The sequence below is a fragment of the Pelophylax lessonae genome, assembly GCF_965119305.1.
Source record: "Pelophylax lessonae genome assembly, chromosome: 3".
NCBI classification, from domain to species: domain Eukaryota; kingdom Metazoa; phylum Chordata; class Amphibia; order Anura; family Ranidae; genus Pelophylax; species Pelophylax lessonae.
Window position 1 is genome coordinate 333,144,271 of NC_138770.1, and position 23,841 is coordinate 333,168,111.

At 39.9% G+C, this 23,841-nt stretch overlaps 1 protein-coding gene across 1 annotated transcript in view; it reads right to left on the reverse strand.

The window, feature by feature from the left end:
- The window catches only part of BMP5 (bone morphogenetic protein 5), a 233,717-nt gene extending 213,734 nt beyond the window's left edge, over positions 1-19,983 (reverse strand). The window contains exon 1 of the mRNA XM_082249982.1: positions 18,970-19,983. Coding sequence (XP_082106108.1) covers positions 18,970-19,432 — 463 coding nt within the window. The 5' untranslated portion in view covers positions 19,433-19,983. The remainder of the gene's footprint in view (positions 1-18,969) is intronic.
- Positions 19,984-23,841: the final 3,858 nt, after the last annotated feature.

Sequence of the window (23,841 nt, forward strand, 5' to 3'; positions counted from 1 at the left end):
TGAACGGCCGTGTGAAAGAGCCCTTAAAGTACATTCACACTTGCGAAAGCACCCTCACTGCAATCAGCTGCAAGAATCCCAGCTGGGGTTCTCAAGATTAGCTGCTAGTTGGCAGACCCATTGAAAGTAGTGGTAGGCTGCCATCTCTCGCAGCTAATCGCGTGTAACCACTCATGCAGAAATCCAATGCAAGTGATCTGTCCTGGATACAAGCTTTCATTGAGGCTGTCTACTCACTGCTAACATGTAAAGGATAAGGTGCGCTAAAACAAAATAATGAATCCAACTCAAACAAATTTGCAAACAAACAAAGGTTGGATACCAAGTGAATGGTGTGTTTCAAAAAAAGTCCATGGAACATCAAACATAAGTGTCCATATATGATAAAATCAAACTGGTGCTCCACAAAATGAATGAATAGTTTCTTCAACTTCAGTGTTAAAACCCACCACCGAGTGAAATTCTTCCTTACCAGACGGAAATAAGGTGTGCACAAAATATAACTAATGACCATAAATAATCGTGCTTCCAAACTCCAAGTGAACCACCCGAAATATTCCCTTACCAGACATCAGGTAATTGGTGCTTAGATGGTATTGTGCCGGAATTTCTTTAAGCTATCTCGGTCGATGTCCAATAGGAAGAAACGCGTCAGAGAGGAGGCGTAACCGTCACACACGATAGCTCGTGGTCTGTGCTGCAGCCGGGCACGAGCGTAGCTTAAAGAAATTCCGGCACAATACCATCTATGCTGATTGACCATGTATCTCCTGTAAGTGCATTACTGCTTTTTAAATAAATTGTCTAGAAGATATCACACTATCTGCTGCTTCATTCCTTTACACCCCATGCTTGGAAACCACTGGCCCTTTGGTCAGAGATTTACCTCGCTACAGGCTGGTCACGAAAGGAAGTGGTAGTGGATACAAGTGGAACTACAAGCACCCATTGCCTGCTATTTGAGACTCACCCTGCTTTAGGCTGGATACGGAGGAGGGAGTAGTCGTTATTAGTGGAATCAAAAGCGCCAATTACCTGCTGTCTGGTAACTGAATATTTCGGGTGGTTCACTTGGAGTTTGGAAGCACGATTATTTATGGTCATTAGTTATATTTTGTGCACACCTTATTTCCGTCTGGTAAGGAAGAATTTCACTTGGTGGTGGGTTTTAACACTGAAGTTGAAGAAACTATTCATTCATTTTGTGGAGCACCAGTTTGATTTTATCATATATGGACACTTATGTTTGATGTTCTATGGACTTTTTTTGAAACACACCATTCACTTGGTATCCAACCTTTGTTTGTTTGCAAATTTGTTTGAGTTGGATTCATTATTTTGTTTTAGGGCACCTTATCCTTTACATATCTATATTCTTATTCATCTGGCACTGAATACCGGTAGCAGCTTTAACGTATCTCTATCAGCGCACCCTCCCCCGTATACATACTCACTGCTAATAGCCAGAACCCCTGCTGGGGATCCCTTAGAAGACCTATTTAAAAAAAAAAAAATACTTAGCCATTTGAGCTAGCAAATTTACATATACATTCGCTCTGTGCTAATTGGCTGATTGGAATAGACTTTAGGTTATCATCTCTTTTGAAAAAAATGATTTTATTATAGGCAGTAATATAATACCACATTATGACCACTAGATGAGGAGCATAGAAAATATATAACAAGAGATACAATCTAACAAGACTAGAGGACACTGGATGGAATTAACAAATAAGGCCACCATAAACAGAGCAAATTTCTTTCCTGCAACCACAGGTGTTGACAGGGGAATCCCACCCGATGGGGGGGGAAGAGGAAGCCGTCCCTGCCGAGAGAACACAGTGATTATTGCCAGCAGCTATAACAGCTGCTAGCTATAATCCCATTTAAAATCGGGTAGGCTGGTTGTACCCAAGCTGATAAAACTGTCTGGGATTCTAACCGTCTATGACTGGCATAAGTGTAACTAATAACCAGTAACCAGTAAATAGGGTCCATCTTATGAGTCATGACTGAGCACAACCATATGGAACTGTCATGTACCCTGATTGGTTCAGATACCTTACTATGATCAGTCGCTGCAGACAATTGACTGATCAGAGTATTCAGAAAACTGCAGGTACAGCTGTCAAAATGCAATGTCCCAGCAGGGGGGATTCCTCTATCCTACATTTGTGGAATTACTAAAGGCAAATAGACTACGCACTTTGGAAGTGCAGCTTGCTCCAGAGCTTAGTAAATGAGGAGTAGCTCTGGTGACTTCTGCCATCTAATTATGTGCAAGCAAAAATGCTGTTTCTTTTTTTTTCCTTGCATTTGATTGGGTATTCTTTGCAACGTAAGCTTCAACCCATTTACTATGCTCTGGAGCAACTGCACTTGCAAAGTGCACAGTCTATTTGCCTATAGTAAATCCACTAAATAAAGTGCCTGTTACACCCAACAGGATGACATGTAGTTTTAAGTACAATGTTGTATTGTGTAGCATAAGCAAATGCAATTTTTCCATAAAATACTGTTTTCTTTATTAGTCATCCTTTTGTTTGCATTTCTGTGCTGCTGATCTCCTTTTACCCTTTTAAGCCACTTCATGTCTAAATGTACTTGCTTTAGCATTAAAGCGGAGTTCCGGCCTATTTTTGCTTTACTTACCTTACTTTTTCAGAAAATGAACTTACCTTCCTTCCACTTCCTCCCTCTGCGGCCGTGGCCCCTGACGTCACTTCCTCCTTTGCATTGACTCCTGGGAGATGAACGTCATCGATCCCAGAGCAAGCAGCTAGCTATGGCGCCACCCAAACAGGCGCACTTTCGATCTTCTGCTCTGTGTGTCCATTCAGACATGAAGTGTGGCTTGACCCCACCCCTTCTGTCTCCTCATTGGCTCCCTGGCTATGATTGACAACATAGAATGCATAAAGGTAAAAACCTTGAGCCTTTACAACCACTTTAACCACTTCCCACCCACGCTATAGCCAAAAGACAGCTACAGAGCAGGCTTACTTTGCTGGGAGGATGTCCTCCCATTAACACGCTGCCGGCCTGCATCCTGCAATGCGCTCTGTGATCGTTGCATCCTTCGGATACAGTTGATCACAGATCGGGGTAAAGGGCCAAACAGAGCGGCCCTTTACCACTTGATCAGTGTCAAATGACAGCTGATCATGATGTCAGCACAAGCTGGTTATCAGCATTCTTTTCTTCCCATGGACAGCACGATGAGAGAACAGAGACGATAAACAGCTTGTGTTAAAGGGACATCTACTCTGATCATCAGGGCACTGATTATTAGTGTCCTGATGAACAGTGCAGTCCCAACAGTGCCCACCAGTGCTGCCTATCAATACCCACCAGTGTTGCCAATCAGTGCCCACCAGTGCTGCCAATTAGTGCTCATTAGTGCTGCCAATCAGTGCTCATTAGTGTTGCCAATCAGTGTCCATCAGTGCTGCCATTCAGTGCCTCATATTCAGTGTCACCTATCAGTGCCCATCAGTGCCACCTATCACTGCCGCCTATCAGTGCCACCTATCAGTGACCATCAGTGCCACTTATCAGTGCCCATCAGTGCTGCCTATAAGTACAGCCTCATCAATATCTCCTAATTAGTGCTCATTAGTGCCACCTATCAGTGCCCATCAGTGCTACCTATTAATACCCATCACTGCAGGCTATCAGTGCCCATCAATGCCACCTATCAGTGCCCATCACTGCAGCTTATCAGTGCCATTAGTATAGCCTCATTAGCGCACATCTGTGGAGGAGAAAAATGACATGTTTGCTAAATTGTATAACAAACTGTAAAAAAAATGTTTGTTTTTTATTCATTTACTCAGCAAAAAATTAAAAACCCAGTGGTGATTAAATACCACCAAAAGGAAGCTCTATTTGTGTGAAAAAAAATGATTAAAAATGTCATATGGGTACAGTGTGCCATGGGCGCACAATTGACATTCAAAATGTGACAGCGCTGAAAACTGGCCTGGGCAGGGAGGGGGTAAAAGTGCCTAGTAGGCAAGTGGTTAATCAGTTGCTGAAAATGTTAAAAAGCTGAAGCTGTATACTCAGTAAGTGATAAATCAGCTGTTGAAACTGCTAAAAATATCATTTTATCATTCATTTTGCTAGATAAGCAGCCAGTTCTCCATGTAATGCAAAGCTCTGGAATTCATGTTTATCAATTTTGATACAATATGTTACACTGCTTGTTATTTCCAACAACAGTTACATTTTATTACAATAAAGAATACATAATAACATTTTGGAGCCCAGCACTCATCTTTCCATTATCGTTACAATCTAGGACTTTTGTAGTCTAGGTAGTCAGCTTTTTTTTTTTTTTTTTAAATCTCCTACAGACATTAGCAGAATGAAGAAGACAAAGGTCCAATGACCCCCCAGCATCTCTCCCAGAAGATCCATCCGGGGGTCCTGGCAATAAAGACCTCAGGGCTTCTTCATATCTCAGAAAGCTTCTCTACAGATAATCGTGTTAGCTGTGCTGTGTCCTTTCATTCTACAAGCAATGTAAGCGGAAAATCTCTTTCTAGCCGACCTGAGAAGAGGGGAAACCCTACCTATAACCAATAATCTGTAGTCGGCTCCTTCAGAAATATAGATGGAGAACAATGGCTGCCATTGTTTGCTGCTCACCTCTTCCCATGTGCAGTCCAGCCAGCAATGCTGCCTCTTCTAGTAGTAGAAAGAGACGCTTTCCCACGGCTAGGACTGGTAAGAACCAGGATTATATACACCAAGGAGGGCATAGCCAAGACAGCAGAATTCATCTACTGCAAAAAGCCACAGTAAGAACTGGTATTATGTAAATGAAGGAGGGTATATATACACCAAGGAGGGCATAGCCAAGACAGCAGAATTCATCTACTGCAAAAAGCCACAGTAAGGACTGGTAGTATGTATATGAAGGAGGGTATATATACACCAAGGAGGGCATAGCCAAGACAGCAGAATTCATCTACTGCAAAAAGCCACAGTAAGGACTGGTAGTATGTATATGAAGGAGGGTATATATACACCAAGGAGGGCATAGCCAAGACAGCAGAATTCATCTACTGCAAAAAGCCACAGTAAGGACTGGTAGTATGTATATGAAGGAGGGTATATATACACCAAGGAGGGCATAGCCAAGACAGCAGAATTCATCTACTGCAAAAAGCCACAGTAAGGACTGGTAGTATGTATATGAAGGAGGGTATATATACACCAAGGAGGGCATAGCCAAGACAGCAGAATTCATCTTCTGCAAAAAGCCACAGTAAGGACTGGTAGTATGTATATGAAGGATGGTATATATACACCAAGGAGGGCATAGCCAAGACAGCAGAATTCATCTACTGCAAAAAGCCACAGTAAGGACTGGTAGTATGTATATGAAGGAGGGTATATATACACCAAGGAGGGCATATAAGACAGCAGAATTCATCTACTGCAAAAAGCCACAGTAAGGACTGGTAGTATGTATATGAAGGAGGGTATATATACACCAAGGAGGGCATAGCCAAGACAGCAGAATTCATCTACTGCAAAAAGCCACAGTAAGGACTGGTAGTATGTATATGAAGGAGGGTATATATACACCAAGGAGGGCATAGCCAAGACAGCAGACTTCATCTACTGCAAAAAGCCACAGTAAGAACTGGTAGTATGTATATGAAGGAGGGTATATATACACCAAGGAGGGCATAGCCAAGACAGCAGAATTCATCTACTGCAAAAAGCCACAGTAAGGACTGGTAGTATGTATATGAAGGAGGGTACAGCCAAGAGGCCAAACTTGATCAGCTTTCAAAAGACACAGCTACCACTGGTACGAAATAAGATTATATTACACCAAGGAGGGCACTGCCAGGAGTACAGGCTTCATCTGCTGATAAATGCCTCCACTATGACTGATATTAATTTAACATGATGTACTCCAAGGAGGACACCTCAAGATCAGGCTTCATCTGTTGCTAAAATGTCACCTCTTTGACTGCTTTTTAATAAAATGTTGTACACCAAGGAGGGCAAAAACCAAATGGGCAATCTGTATCTGTGGCTAAAAGCCACAGATACTACTGGTATTAAATATGATTATGCACATTAAGGAGGACACCACCAGGAGTTTAGGTCTCATCTGCTGCTCAACACCACTATCCTGACTGGTTTGGAATAAACGTATGTACACCAAGGAGGGTACAAACAAGAGGGCAAACCCGGTCAGTCTTTAAAAGCCACAGCTACCATTGGTATTAATTAAGATTCTGTAAACCAAGGAAAGCACAGGTCGCAGGTCAAGCTGGATCTGCTGCTAAAAGCACCTGAAAAGCCTACATTATAATGTGCACTTAAGGGGTTTTCTAGGAAATGCTTACATGATGCCCCCCTCTTGTGGGCTCCTCTATGGACTATCTGGGATTGGGAATACTGTATATATAATTCTGATTTCAGATTAGACTCCAAACCTCTACCAATACCCAGTTTGAAGATTAAGCAAGGTCTAAACACTGTCAGCCTATGCTTTCCACCAGCAACTTTAGGTTAAAGTAAATGAAGAAGTAAAAAAAAAAATGTATTCTAGCATGATTCGGTACTTGTATTCAGCACCGAGCTAGACAAAGCTTCTACAATTTAATAAACTGCGAACACAGAGCATCCAGGACAAAAGAGAGTGTCAGGGAGGATAAACCCACTACTTCCTATAGACAGGTCTCATTGCGTAACAAGGTATGTTAATGACGTCACATACAGCAGATTGATGTCAGACTATGCAATGCAGTATAGGTCATGGCTTTGTCAGTACTTGATAGATTGTAGTAGAAACCTTATTTACAGGGTCATTTAAAAAAAAAAAAACCTTGAGAAAGTGCTAAATAAATGATTGATGTCATCATATATATACAGAGAAAACATACATGACAAGCACAGTTATTGTATAGTAGAATGTAGTTTATTTAGCATACTGTTAAGATGCAAGCCATGATTGCATATTACACACCTACAGCAATACAAAAGGCTCGGTCCACAAAGCCGACACACCAGGATATGGGTACTCATTTAAGAAAAAGCAAGAATTATTTACAAGTCTAGAGAGAGATACAATTACAATTACAGTCAGATGAAGATCATCATCCTTGTGCTAAAGCTTTGTGAATCAAGCATAAAGAAAGTTAGAATGGGGATGATTTCCAAGTGAAAGTTCATGTAAATGTTAGTAAAATAATAAAAAAGTGAAGCTGTGTTCACTGTAAACATCCAATCGTGTGCTAGAAAAAAAAATCTATTTTCTTATGTTCCTCCCACAATTGGGTATACAGCGTTACCTTATTTACTTACTGCAACATCTACATAGTGAGATCAACTTATCACTTCAATGACCCATTCCTGAAAAGAAAATTCATGCTTACCTAATTCATCTGCACATAGTTGAATATTATATTTACATCATTTATTGTGTGAACATTCTCAACTACTTTAGTAAATCTGTCTCACCAGAGGCATTACTAGAACCTTCAGGGCCCCAGTGCAAGAAACCATGAAGGGCCCTTGGCTGGGGCCCTTCCCTTCAAGCCTAGGGCTCTTCCTACTGATCCTGGGGCCCTTTACTCTTGTTAAGGGGCCTTTTTTTTTTTTTACAGTATTAGAGTAGAGGGACCCTTTCACAAGTTCAGCAGTGGAATGCCAGGACCCAGTCGCAAGTGTGACCTTTGCAATCCTGGAAGATCACCCACTGGTGTCAGTAGTTTTTATTTTTTGGTATTTCAAGTGTATTATTTTTTATCATTTTATTAAATTTTTTTTACAATGTCACTGACTATGACTGTGTCCATTCAGAAAAGGAAGGAGCTGGTAAATTACATATTTATGACCCCTTCTTGGTTCTCTATTGTCACACATCCATGCAGCAGCTGGCAGGAGAGGGAAGGTAGCACAGTGGGGGGGGGGGGGGACCAGGGGAGCAAACAAGGGCTCAGAGACAGAGGAGTGGTGGGGGCAGCATACAGAGGAGCCAATCTCCTCCATTTTCCTCCTGAAGCTAGTGGAGGAAAAAGGAGGACAGTGATCTCTCTACATCCTGCCCCTCCACCCCTCCTATCCAGGAGTACAGGGGAACCGCACAGGCCCCCTGGAGCATGGGGCCCGGTTGCAATTGCAACCCCTGTAGTTACGCCCCTGAGTCTCACTATGTTGGATTAGCAGGTGAGGCTCTGGTTACTAAGGGAGAGATTTGTTGTGCAGAACCTGGTGCAGCTCTGCATAAAAACCAATCAGCTTCCAGGTTTACTGTAACAGTTTAAATGAACAAGCTGAAGTTAAAACCTGATTGGCTACCATGTACAACTGCACCAGTTTCAGAGTGATCCAGTTTTAGTAAATCTCCCCCTAAATACCAGGTCATGTGAGAGGGACATTAAAATAGGATTTTTTTTAGTACATGATTAGATAACTGAAGTAAATATTCACATAATCTATCGTGAGAACAGCTTCAACTCATTTAGTAAAGCAGTTTTACTATGTTGAATCTGCAGTTAGTAAATGAGACCCTGGTCACTCTAAATACCCAATCATGTTAGAGGAACATTTAAAAAAAACAAGAAGTCAATATTTACACCATGTATTGTATGAGCATTCTAACCTTATTTGGTAGATCAATAACTCTAGTATGTGTAGGTATGAGCTGGGATGAGGCACAGAAACCACTGATCCCCTGTCTTAGCATAGTAGTGAAGACTAGGAAAGGTTGCCTCTAATCCCTTTGTATTAGGAGGATGAAAGCTGTGGACTGTGCACTTCACCTGCCTGGCTGGCCAGTTTTCTTGCCCTTGGCCAGATAAAATGATCAAATAATGAAAGAGGTTGACTTTAGAAGAAAGAACAAAGGCCACAAAAGGGAAAGAAGATTGGGAAAGAACAGGAGTGTGGGAAACCATCCCAATGATTGAATGAGACCCAACCCTAGGGAACCCTGGGGATGGTTAGTGTACAGGGAGGCTGCAATTGGCACTTCATAAACTGATCATTTTCAAATGTTCAGACCTTCATCTAAGCCTTGATGTATAAATTAAAAGCGGAACCAATTGATTTAACCATGAGTCAGCCTTAAGGGGAAAGCCATGTAAGGATTGCAAGAGGAGAGGAATGCGCTCTGCCTGACCTCACTGAGTGGCCCTATTAGCTCCAGGACTAGGCGGTGGCTGATAAATGACATCAAACTGCTTGGAGGTACAGAGCATAGAAAGTCCTCCAAGGTCCCCCCTCCCTGGCCCCTTCCAAAGTCCTTCCTGCCCCTGTCATCCGCTGCCTTGTTGTCCTTGTTACCAGCCAAGACCTTCAGAAACATTAGTGATGGCATGAATTAAGTTTGATCTGTACAGGCCTTTCATCTACTGCCTCTTCATAATCCGGGAAACCCTTTCACTGCCGACTAACATAATATCTAAGTGCTTTACAAGGACTTGGATGACTCCCCCCTATACAACAAAGCGTTATTACTAGGGGCGTAGTTCTCATTTATCCTGTGTTTGATCTCCTGTAAAAATTGCGTAACCCTGTAATTGCCGGAGAATGTAACATGGCTGTTAGAGGTACCTGCACTACTGTCATGTACTCATCAGAAACTGTACCACTGGGGATGAGCTGTGCTCATATATAGTACAATCACCCTGTCTTCCGGCGTTGTGAGTAAGAAAGAACACATGAACAAAACAGTACATTCCAATTATATAAAATAGATGTATTAGTCTTTATATTTATTAAGCCTATAACTACTTATTAACCCTATATATATAACATATACTGTTTAAAGGAGGAGAGAGAAAGGGAGAGGGAGAGAGGGAGAGTAGAAGGGAGAGAAGGAGAGGGAGAGGGGGGGGGGGAGAGAAGGAGAGGGAAAGAGAGAGAGAAGGAGAGAGAGAGAGGGCAGAGAGAGAGGGAGAGGGAAAGAGAGAGAAGAAGAGGGAGAGAGAGAGGGTTTAGGAGGGAGAGAGAGAGAGAGGGAGGGAGGGAAAGGGAGAGGGAGGGGGCAGATGGAGAGATAGAGAGAGAGAGAAGGAGAGGGAGAGGGAAAGAGAGAGAGAAGGAGAGAGAGAGAGAGCAGAGAGAGAGGGAGAGGGAAAGAGAGAGAGAGAGAAGAAGAGGGAGAGAGAGAGGGTTTAGGAGGGAGAGAGAGAGAGAGAGGGAGGGAGGGAAAGGGAGAGAGAGAGAGAGAGAGAGAAGGAGAGGGAGAGTGTAGGAGGGAGAGAGAGGGGGGGAGAGAAGGAGAGGGAGAGAGAGAAAGTGTGGGAGGGAGAGAGAGAGTGTGTGGGAGGTAGAGAGGGAGAGAGAGAGAGGGGGGAGAGGGAGGGAGGGAGGGAGGTAGGTAAAGAGAGAGAGGGGGAGAGAAGGAGAGGGAGAGAGAAAGAGAGAGATGGAGAGAAAGGGGCGGAGACAGAGGGAGAGAGAGAGATGGAGAGATAGAGGGAGGGAGAGAGAGAGAGGGGGAGAGGGAGAGGGGAAGAGGGAGAGGGAGGAAGGGAGGTAGAGAGAGAGGGGGAGAGAAGGAGAGGGAGAGAGAAAGAGAGAGATGGAGAGAAAGGGGGGCGGAGACAGAGGGAGGAAGAGAGAGAGAGAGATGGAGAGATGGAGAGAGAGATAGAGAGAGAGAGAGAGAGAGGGGGAGAGGGAGAGAGGGAGAGGGAGGGAGGGAGAGGGAGGGAGAAAGAGAGAGGGGGGAGAGAAGGAGAGCGAGAGAGAAAGAGAGAGATGGAGAGAAAGGGGGGCAGAGACAGAGGGAGAGAGATAGAAAGAAAGAGAGAGAGAGATGGAGAGATGGAAAGAGAGAGATAGAGAGAGAGGGGGGGGGGGGGAGTATGCACAAGATTATCCGTAAATAGGTACTCCATGGGACTTGACCATAGAGATAACATTCATAAATTTAATACATCCTGACTGAACTACTGTATACTCTTCAATGGTTTACGTTATAAAAGTCAATGATTGCCTTTAGCTTATACTCTACAATAACTATTAAATATACTATATGTTATATATAATGGTAAATAATAGTCTGAAGCATGTATACAAACAAATATATCACAGTAGGCTATACATATATAAACATTTTAGTATTAAAGTTGTATCTGTACTATATTTATATACAATGTTATCTATTATAACAGGCTGGTTCATGTGTATATATATATATATATATATATATATATATATATATATATATATATATATATATATATATATATATATATATTTATATATTCAGTTTGCTGTTATATCTCTGTGTGTTTGCATGCATTTAGCTGATATAATTAAAATATACTGTTTCATTTATTTGTACAGCCTGTCCCTTCATACTCCATAATGTCTGTAGACAGGCTCATGTGGGCTCATGGTGCAGCAGAACATTCTTATATATTACACATTTTCTGTAGGGGTTGTCATTGACATTCAGTTAAACTCCCATCTCCATCCCTCTATCACACACATTAAATAATGTTAAAAAGAAAACACTTTCAGTAACTTGAGTCGTTAAATAACGATTGGTCTCAGCAAAGCCTGGCTTTGGAAAAGCCCCATCAGCCAGTGGAAATGATATTAATAAATGGAATTCATCACTCGGCATATGCTAAATCATTTGCTTTTCCTTCTACCTGTGATTTACATCCTCGCATTTTTGGCCATAAACCCTGTTTCTGTTTTCTTCCCAAGTTATGTCTGACCAGAAGATCGTTTAAACTGGCAGGAAATGATGCCACCCACTATAGGAATAGAGTGCATTTACATTCACCTAAATGTGGTGAAGGGAGCTGGGAATAGTCTATGATAGCAAAATTAGCACATATGCCTATGGCAAAGAAACATATCTATGACAGACTTCAACTACAAGAGACGTTGCTGGGAAATTCACTAAAACTGGAGCAGACAGAAATCTGGAGCAGCTGTACAGGGTAACCAATCCGTTTGTAGCTTTTCATTTCAAAGCCTAGCGGAATAAGCTGAAGCTGGAAGCTGATTGGTTACCATGCACAACTGCTCCATTTTATCTGACTTTTGATATTTTTTTTTTGTTTTTTTTTTGTATGGAAAAATTAGGTTTGCATCCATGTAGTTCATGCTAGTGCATAGTGACTTTGTATTGTTGGCACTGACCTTCTGTACCAGACACAAATGATAATCACACAAGCACATACATGTATCAGCTTTTCAGCTCTATTCAGTATACATGATTAATTGAGATATTATTGTAAGAAGCCACCAAGTTAGTTGGTTTCAGCCTGGAAGTTAGCAAGTCTCCCTGAGCTGTTTATACAAGCAATGAATATGTTCAATTGTGTCTGCTCAGCTTTAAAGTGGGCTCGCTTTATTGGAATCATAGAGCCAGTTAATGTGTTTTTTAGAGGTGAGAAGTTCAAACATGATTTTGACTGGGAGGTTTATAAGGAAAAAAAAGGCGAAATACAATCGAAGCTTTTGTTCGGAATATCTGGTTCTGTTTAAGTTCTCTGTTGTCTTATGTCATAATATTATTAGCACTGAATTGCTTTGTCAGTCTGTGCCCAGTACACGCTTGTTCGGGGGCACGGCGCTTTACTAATCATTTCCTTCCTCAATCACACGGAGAGCACTCTTTCTACAAGGTAAATCACAAGACCAGCCAGACAAACACCATCACTCCCAACACACACATCCAAACCAAAGCCCATTCCAATGCAATCAAATCGCCGAATATGTGCTGCACAGGCAGCACAATCACATTTGTGTAATATATATATATATATATATATATATATATATATATATATATATATATATATATATATATATATATATATATATATATATATAATGTATGTCTACCTCTCTCTCTTTCCCTCTCCCTCCCTCCCTCTCTCTTCTCTCTCTCTCTCTCTCTCTCTCTCTATAAATATATATATATATATATTACTTTCCCTCTTTCTCTATATATATATTTATATATTTCACCCTCTTAGTGTATGTGTCTCCTCTTTCTCTCTCTCTCTTCCTCTCCCTCCCCCTCTCCCCCCTCTCTCTCTCTCTCTCTCTCTCTCTCTCTCTCTCTCTCTCTCTCTCTCTCTCTCTCTCTCTCTCTCTCTCTCTCTCTCTCTCTCTATATATATATAATTCTCTCTCTTTCTCTCTATATATATTTCACCCGCTCAGTGTGTGTGTGTGTGTCTCCTCTCTCTCTCTCTCTCTCTCTCTCTCTCTCTCTCTCTCTCTCTCTCTCTCTATATATATATATATATATATATATATATATATATATATATATATATATATATATATATATTGGTGCTATTATGATTATTTTCTTTAAGTTATTTATTTATTTATTTATTTTTACCAGTTTCGTTTCCCAAGCGATCATGTGATCTTCTGCATTTACAATAAAATAAAGTTTGACAATACTTCGCAAAATTTAGAACCGTAGTCTGTGATAATGCAAAGCCAGGGGACCTGTTGCTTCGTAATTTAAGTCCTAATAGTGTATTGTGTAGTCATAATATGCCCTTCTTGACGTCTGCTGAGATCTGTAGTTGAATAAATACAAGCGATTGACTGTTCACAAAAAGATAAGGTGCAGTAGTAGCTCAGTAATAACCTGCTGGAAAATTACTTAGACAACAATAAAGGCTAAAAAAAAAAAAAAAAAATGAATTGTGTCTGAGCTTTGCTCAGAGTTGGCTTGTTGGGATTTGTAGTTATATATAGATAAAGAGCAGTAGGGATATATATTAATTATTGCTTTGCTTGCTGAGACTTGTATTTCAAAAAATAGGAGGTTGCCTGGCTTTCAGGGAAATATAAAGATAAGGTATAATAGTGATACAATAATGACCTGTATTACTTATACAACGATCATGCCTTAAAAAAAATGAATTGCGCCTGAGCTTTGCTCAGAATTGGCTTGCTGGGATTTGTAGTTTATATATAGATAAAATGCAGTCGTGATATATATTAATTAATGACCTCCTTGCTTAAAGTTCAAGTAATAGGAGGTTGCTTGGTTTTCATCGAAATATAGTCATAAGGTATCATAAGGTATAACAGTGATATAATAGTGATACAATAATGACCCGCTGGGGAATTACTTATACGACAATCAAGCCTAAAAAATGAATTGCGTCTCAACTTTGCTCAGGGTTGGCTTGCTGGGATTTGTAGTTTATATATAGATAAGGTGCAGTAGTGATATATATTAATTAATGACCTTGTTGAGACTTGTAGTTCAAGTAATAGAGGGGGTTGCCTGTTTTTTAGGGAAATATAGAGATAAGAGTAGTGATACAATAATGACCTGCTGAGAAATTACTTAAAAAATAATCAAGGCTAAAAAATGAATTGTCTGAGACTTGTAGTTCAAGTAATAATGGAGGTTGCCTGTTTTTCAGGGAAATATATAAAGAGAGAAAGTATAGCAGGGATAAAATAATGACCTGCTTGGAAATTACTTATACAATAATCAAAGCTAAAAAAAAAATAATTGTCCTTGAGCTTTTCTTGCTGAGACCTTTAGTTCAAGAAATAGAGAAGGTTGCCTAGTTTTCAGGGAAATATAGAAATAAGGTGCAGTAGTCATACAATAATGACCTTCTGGGATATTTGTTGTACAATAATCAAAGATAAAAAAAACAACAAAAAAAGGAGTTCTGCTCGGGGTTGACTTGCTGGGATTTGCACTTCAATAAATACAAGATATTGCCTATTAAGGAAGCATAAGGCGCAGTGGTATTATTGATCTGCTGGGAAATTACGTATATATTAATAATTTTAGCTGTAAAAAAATGGATTGTGCCTTATGGCTTGGCTGAGACTCGAAGTTCTATAAATATAAGAGGTTGTCTGGTTTACAGCAAAATATATAGATAATGTACATTAGTAACAAATTAATGACCTGCTGGGAAATTACATAAAACATGAATAATTATTTTCGGGCTTGGCTTGATGGGATTTGTAATTTAATAAATACAAAAATTGTCTGATGCAGGGAAGTACAGAGATAAGATGTAGTCGCATTAAAGACCTGCTGGGAAATGATCTACTATATACAATAAAAATGATCACAGTTATAAAAAAAAAGAAAAATAGGATTGTTCCTGAGCTTGGCTTGCTGAAACATGTAGTTCAATAAATACAGAAGGTTACCTGCAGGTGTTCAAGGAAATGTATAATTTAGATGTAGTAGTGACAAATGAATGACCTGCTGGTAAGTTATTTATACATTAACCAGAAGTTTAAAAATTAAGAATTCTGCCTGGTTAGTCTGCCTACATTTTTAATTCAATAAATACAGGAGGTTGTCTGGTTTACAGGGAAATATAGAAATAAGATGTAACAGCCTGCTGGGTAAAAACAAAAAACCAAACTTACATACAGTAATTAAATTGAATAAAAAATAGAATTGTGCATGAGCTTGCTGAAACTTGTAGTTCAATTGATAGAAGAGGTTGTCTGGTTTACAGAGAAATATATAGATAAGGTGCAGTAGTGATACATATTATTAACCTGCTGATAAAGTACTTATATATTAATCAAATCTAAAAAAAAAAAAAAAAAGAACAATTCTGCACAGGTTTGGCTTCCTCGGATTTGTAGTTTATTTATAGATAAGGTGCAGTAGTGATAGATAGTAATGACCTGCTGAGAAATTATTTCTACAATAATGAAAACGAATACAATGAAAAAATCTGCTCAGGTTTGGCTTGCTGGGATTTGTAGTTTATATAAAGATAAGGTGCAGTAGTGATACATAATAATGACCTGCTGAAAAATTACTTATATAATAATCAAAACAAAAGAAAATGAAAAACTCTGCCCAGGGTTGGCTTGCTGGGATCTGTAGTTTATATATAGATAAGGTGTAATAGTAATATATAATAATGACCTTCTGAGAAATTAATTCTACAATAATCAAAACTAATATAATGAATAAGTATATATGTATAGATAAGGTGCAGTAGTGATACATAATAATGACCTGCTGGGAAATTACTTATACAATATTCAAAACGAATAAAATGAAAAATTCTGCTCTAAATCTAAAAAAAAAAAAAAAAAAAAAAAAAAAAAAAAAGAAGAAGAAGAATTCTGCTCAGGGTTGGCTTGCTGAAATGTGTAGTTTATATATCAATGAGGTGAAGTAGTAATGATACATAATAATGAGCTGCTGAGAAATTACTTATACAATATTCAAAAAGAATAAAATGAAAAATTCTGCTCAGGGTTGGCTTGCTGGGATCTGTAGTTTATATATAGATAAGGTGCAGTAGTAATACATAATAATGACCTGCTGAGACATTACTTCTGCAATAATCAAAACTAATACAATGAAAAAATCTGCTAAGGGTTAGCTTGCTGGGATTTGTAGTTTAGAAATATGAGCGTGTACAGAGAGGTATACAGATATGATTCAGTGGTGTCAGATGAATGACCTGCTGGGGAAAGGACTAATATCATAATCAAAGCTGTATAATAGAAAATTATGATTGGTGTTTGCTTACTGAGACTTGTAGTTCCACACTCGCCTTGAGATTCACTGACCAGCCTAATGATAAAAAGGGGGAGCCTACCCCAGAGCAGCCCCTGGCACCTCCTATTGATAAAGCATTGTATGGTTGAATTCTGTCAGCAGTAGTGTTTATTTTCTTGTCCTCAATTGGCAAGTTCCCACGCTGATCCAAACACGGCTTCTGTTTATTCCTGTCCTAATTGTTCTAGAACACGAGACTGAATCATCTAAATGAACCCCACTTCCCCCTATGGTGGGAGCAGCCATGATGGAGCAGGTTCCAAGTGCCCTCCAAGGAGCATGGTGTGGGGAAGAGGGGGGGCATCTTCTATAAACTTGTTACAAAGCCATGAAGCATATAATAAGAAATAACAATCTCCTGTAACTATACCATATGGGGAACTTATATCTTCCATCATGTTTGTGTTAAGAATTCAACATAAACCACAGAGCAGCACTGATCAGTACAAGATGTGACCTGTCAAACGTTTTCCCCTCTGCTGAACAACTAAACCAAGACGAAATGGTTTGAGAAATTGGATTGCTGATCATCTGCTAAGATAATGGACATAATCTGTCAGTTAATATGCTAAAAAAAGATATGTGTGGGTATTTACTAATGGGATGATCTATTTCTCAACTCTCTGGTGTATAGGGTGTATTTAGAACATTGGACAGATTAGGGGGGTTCTTTTTAGGTTATGTAAGTATGCTGTCAAGCCATGATATTTTACACCAGCCCTAGTTAGGAGACCCTCCTATAGCAGACAGAATTTAAACAGAATTCAAATACATATCCAGGATAAATGATTGCCACCATCTCCAGTGTAATCCATATTTTATACAAACGTTGGGGATCCTTATGAACTTGTTTTTTTAGCAATACTGTTCTACATCCTAACCCTCTTGTATTGTTTCCCTTTACATTGTAAAGTGCTGTTGGAGCTATATCAATTCTGTAAAATAATATTAATCACAGAGTAACCATGACTATAAACTATACAATCTGATTGTACAATCTCCAAAGGGGCCCATTTGCACCTGTGCGTCAGCAATTCAGATGCATTTTTTTATGCAACCTTCAATGTGTGCTGTAAAGCGTTATGGCGCTATACTATTCTGCACACCTCACAATGATGAAGAACTGGTACCAAATCATATACCTCATATTTTCCAAAATGTGCTGCAAAACATAGCAGAGATGTAAAGACTGCATATTTTTTTTACCATTAAGCATATGTGTTTAGTGTTGCAGCTCTTGTGTTGCAACAGTACAGTGTGAATGGGCCCTTAGGCTCATATACTGCATTCCTGGCATCCAGTGTGCAGTTCCATGTGTCCGTTCACATGCGTTTATAATACATTTGCAGTTTTTTTTTTTTTTTTATATACAGGCCTCATTTATACGACCATAAAAAAATAAACATTTAAAGCCCTTTTGTATTAACGGATCTGAACGCAGCTGCATTGCTTCCAATGGTTGACATTCATACAGGTGCGTAAACATTCAGATCCGCAACACGAAATCCAAAAATCTGCATCTGAGGACATGCCTATACATATATACCATTAAAAAAAAAAAAAAGAACAGGACAATTTTTACGCATAGAAAAAAAAAAGAAAATCCTAGACAGATATGTGTTTCATTGCGTTTCATTGCTTTATGTATGCTCTGGTGCAGAACAAAAAACGCATGCTGCTGTCCTGTATTCAAAATCCTGGAATAGAACTCAATGCTGTGCGATAGAGTGACTGTGCATGCTTTGGGGATGCATTTTAAATAGTGCACTTGCTTCAACTGGTGTTAAGGAGCCCTAGATCTATCATCAACTATGTAGTGCAAGGGTTTGATGCTAATTAAATGGGCTGTTTGGATTTGTCCTCATATTACATAGTTTTGTTCAATCAGAAAGAGATTTAAAAAATATTTTACAATCAGGTTATATAAAATGGATACTACTGTTCTTTTTATTTATTTTTTGTAACATACTGGAACATAGGCAATGGTGTAAACTAGGGTTATTAGAAAACACTGACTTTTCTGCAGCATACATTTGGAACATGGTTTAAACAATACACCAAACAGTGGGGCTGATATACTAAAAGTGGAGAGTGTAAAATTTGGTGCAGCCAGATATATCAATCAGCTTCTAATTTCAGCTTGTTTAATTAAACTTTGACATTAAACCCTTTCTGTTCAGAGCTGCACCACATTTTGCACTCTCTACTTTTAGTAAATCTGGTGAAATCCCCAGCTCTTCCATCAGCTATGTAATACCAGGGATTGCCTTCATTGATACTAATTAAATGAACTGTTAAAGTATGTCCTCTGGTCAATCTCATACAGAGATTGTACAACCAGATTATATCGTGTATAGTCATCTTATCAATATATGTTATCGGTACAGAAGTAGACAAACACAGTAATTGTGTTTGGTGATACATACCAAGGTTGACAAAGCTCATGACCATGTCAGCATCATTGAGGAAGTTGGTGTCATGTAGACTGGCCAAAGGTGGGCTTTGGGTGGTCAGTGGGGCTGTGCGATAAGCTTGGGCTTTTCGAGAATAACCATTAGCTACTGTTGGGTATCCCTTTCTCAGTCCCCGGCTCTCCATCATAGATCCACTTAAGGTATACCCCAACATGTCATGCTCTTCTTCATTAGCCATGACATTATAGAGGTCCAGCATAAACAGAGGTGCAGAAGAAGCCTGCTTGCCAGGTGAGAATGGCCTGGGTCGATGGGGCAAGCCTAGAATGGAGAGGATCTCTCTTTGGATCTCCTTTCGCTCATGATTCCTCAGTCTTCGGTAAATAAAACTAGAATGGACATGGCTTTCCCCTAAACCTTGTACGAGGCAACAGAAGCCCCAAAGCAAAGCCACTATAACTCTAAGCAGATCCATATCCCAAGAGCTGACACTCCAAGACTGCTCCCTTATAGTAAGTATCTCTCAAGCTGAGTGCACTTCCGATCAGTCAACTGCACTGTGTCATCAGTCCATGGAACATCTCTAGAGATAAGTTGTGGAGATGTCACCACCACCACCACCACCACCAGTGGCCTCTCTGGTATGAGCCAAGTCAAGTCGTGCTACTCTCTTAAAGCGCCTGCTTGCTGGAGATACAAGTCCTGGAGAGAAGCAGAGCTGGCCATTCCCATGTTAACCAGTAGAAGAGCAAGCTTCCTGAGCGAGATGCTACGTTTCAGCAAGCTCCGACACCTTCAACTGCCTCTCAGACAGGCTCAGGTCCTGCACAGGCGTCTTGATAACGTTACCATGTGTTTCCTTTCATCCATCGGCAAATGAAAAAGCAGGAGGACCTCATGAACACACAGTTCCAGATGAATTATTCTGCAGAATTTAGCCACAAACGAATGAAAGTCCATGCAAAAGCCTTGCTGTGTCTGTTCTTTCCACCTACATGTAGTGCTCACATAAATATACAACTCTCTTCTGCTGAGATCTAAAGACCAATGTAAGCAAAAACCCTGCTGGGAAAGAAGAGGCTTCTCATTGTAATCTGAGCCTAGGAAGGCAAAGCTCCATTAACCCTTCCAGCTGACTTCAACTTTCTTCCTTTTTACTTACTTCTCAATGTGGGCTGCAGAGATCTCCTATTTTATGCATGTATAAATATATATAGCGATATCTATCTATCTATCTATCTATCTATCTATCTATCTATCTATCTATCTATCTATCTATCTATCTATCTATCTATCTATCTATCTATCTATCTATCTATCTATCTATCTATCTATCTATCTACTAAACAGGTGAGATGCACCTCTCCTTATGATGCAGGCAAACAGGCTCCAAATTGTCACAATACTATTTCCAACCAGGAAAGTTTCCACATCCCAAAATGCATTGCTCAATATGCAGAATTTATTCAGAGTATGACAACAACTACACAACAATTTTTAGTGTCCCCGCTCTTTGTCAGGTGCATGTGTGACACTTGCTCCTGACGAAGAGTGGAGACGCTTGAAACTGTTGTGTAATTGTTATCTATCTATCTATCTATCTATCTATCTATCTATCTATCTATCTATCTATCTATCTATCTATCTATCTATCTATCTGTCTGTCTGTCTGTCTGTCTGTCTGTCTGTCTGTCTGTCTGTCTGTCTGTCTGTCTGTCTGTCTGTCTATCTATCTTGTATATCAACTAAACAGGTGAGATGCACCTCTCCTTATGATGCAGGCAAACAGGCTCCAAATTGTCACAATACTATTTCCAACCAGGAAAGTTTCCGCATCCCAAAATGTATTGCTCAATATGCAGAATTTATTCAGAGTATGACAACAACTACACAACAATTTTTAGTGTCCCCGCTCTTTGTCAGGTGCATGTGTGACACATGCTCCTGACGAAGAGTGGAGACGCTCAAAACTGTTGTGTAATTGTTATTAGTGTTGCACCGATACCAATACCTGTATTGGTGCCGATACTAAACATGTGCAAGAGAACTTGTACTCATGCAAATGCTGCGCTCAATTCACAGATGTGTAGGCCAGTTTGCAGTGCGATTTTGCTCAGCGGTTTAGGTGCGATTCCAATGTGAATCGTAGTGTATGAGATTTGAAATTGCACCTAAACTGGACTGAAATCGCACAGGACTCTTTAAAACCACACAATGGCTGGCCGACACTGTGAACAGATTGTAAAAACTCACTGAAACACACATGAAAACTGATGTCTCCGCAAGTGAAATCTGAGCGTTTTTTCCCCATCAGTTTTCATGCATGAAAGAGCCCTAAAAAAGCTGTCACATGACACTAAAAATAGAAATCAGTAATTGGTGTCGGACGTATTGGTACTTGTGGGGTTTAATAAATGTTGGTGTATGGCGCTACCACCGTGCACGAAAACTATTTTGTGTAAAAACTGTAAATTATTTAAATATAGGATATGACCTATAATAAAGTATAAAAAGTGCACTGTGCTCAAAAGATAAGCCCTTGGGCTAACGTGTGCTGAAAGAACAGAGAGTGCAATGTGCTGCAGAATGTGATCTGCTTGCCTGACCAATCAAATAAAGTGCACTTGTGCTGATATGGTACAAATCAATTGATGTGCCAGCTATCTGAAAGAACCAGCTGGTTAACTTAATGAAGTGCAGAAGTGCTAAAATAAATAAGTGAAAGTTGCTGTAAATACATTTATTGTGATGTCCCCATATTGGGGGTGAAAACAATATAATTATAGCCGTTAAAGTGATAAGATTTGTGCGTAAGTGGCACCCACTGGGCCCGTGCTGGGAGTGCAAGTGCTAACACCCGTGGTAAAGCACTTACCAGGCTTACTCCCTTGTTCCAAGTAGGGCTCGGTTGGTAGTTTCCCACTGTTTCACTCTGCCTCTAGTGATATGCTGCACGTATGGAGCCACTGTGTGAGGCTCGGCTGTTAACAATTCCTCAGTGATAATCATCTAAAGTTAATATACAAAGGACAAAAGGACTTCCATGGCGTAGTAAAACTGTATATCGGGGAAAGTGTGGTAAAAACTCACTGTTAGGAAGTTCACGATCAGCTCCTCGGATGTTCTCAGGTGTTCGGCCGTCTGGCGCTTCCGCGTTCCACGGACCGAAAACACCTAACCGGAAGTGACGAATGACGTTGTGTTGCCGCTCTACGCGTTTCGTCACTGTGACGTCATCTGGGGCGGTCCACTTTCCCTGATATACAGTTTTACTACGCCATGGAAGTCCTTTTGTCTTTTGTATATTGACTTTAGACGATTATCACTGAGTAATTGTTAATAGCCGAACCTCACACAGCGGCTCCATACGTGCAGCATATCACTAGAGGCAGAGTGAAACAGTGGGAAACTACCAACTGAGCCCTACTTGGAACAAGGGAGTAAGCCCGGTAAGTGCTTTACCACGGGTGTTAGCACTTGCACTCCCAGCACGGGCCCAGTGGGTGCCACTTACGCACAAATCTTATCACTTTAACGGCTATAATTATATTGTTTTCACCCCCAATATGGGGACATCACAATAAATGTATTTACAGCAACTTTCACTTATTTATTTTAGCACTTCGGTACTTCATTAAGTTAACCAGCTGGTTCTTTCCGATAGCTGGCACATCAATTGATTTGTACCGTATCAGCACAAGTGCACTTTATTTGTTTGGTCCAGCAAGCAGATCACATTCTGCAGCACATTGCACTCTCTGTTCTTTTGAGCACAGTGCACTTTTTATACTTTATTATAGGTCATATCCTATATTTAAATAATTTACAGTTTTTGCACAAAATAGTTTTTGTGCACGGTGGCAGCGCCATACACCAACATTTTTTAAACCCCATTCATTTCTTACCCTAGTGGTAGGTTGGAGGCAGCACAATCACCGCTCATACACACCTTTTTACCCATGTGCATGTATTTGTGTTATATACACATCCCATAGCGCAGGTATACCCAATTTTATTTATCATTGTATTGTATTGTACTCAGCCTTAAAAAAAACTGATATCTGTGCATCCCTAATTGTTATCATACTCTGAATAAGTTCAGTATATTGAGCAATATATTTTGGGATGGGGTAGCTTTTCTGGATGGATATTTGTATATGTACAGTATATGTACAGTATATATACTGTATATGTGCAATATGTGCATATATTTAGGCAGGTGTAAAAAAAAAATATTCTGTAAATTAAGAATGCTTTCAGAAATAAAAGTGTTAAAGTAACTCTTCTTTTTTTAGTTTTGCATAGAGTGTAGAGGGAGTAGAACCCCTATCAGATTTTGTTGTTGTTTGTGCCCCCGTTAAGGAGATTCACCATATCTGTTTGTCCTGTTTACTATTATCATTAAAATTAAAGAAAATCCCAAATCGTGGGTTGTCCCCAGAAAAGTAATAGAGGGGAACTATTCCATTGGGGACACTAGTTCTGGTGACCTGGGGGCCCCAAAGGAGTCCCTTAATTTGCAGGGATTTCCTCTCACTTCCTGTTTGGCTATGAGACAGGAAATTAAGGACAATCTTCAAAATGGGACACAGTGAAAAAAAAAATTTGATTGAGTAAATAAAAGTGTTGCCTATAGTTTTACTTTAATAGTTTATTTTTATCAATTAACAAAAAGGAAATCAAATGAACAGAAGAGAAATCCGAATCAAATCAGTATTTTGGGTGACCACCTTTTGCCTTCAAAACAGTATAAATCCTTCTAGATACTAGATATGTTTGCACACAGGTTTTGAAGGAAGTTGGCAGGTAGGTTGTTCCAAACATATTGGAGAACTAACCACATGTCTTCTGTGGATGTAGGCTGCCTCAAATCCTTCTGTCTCT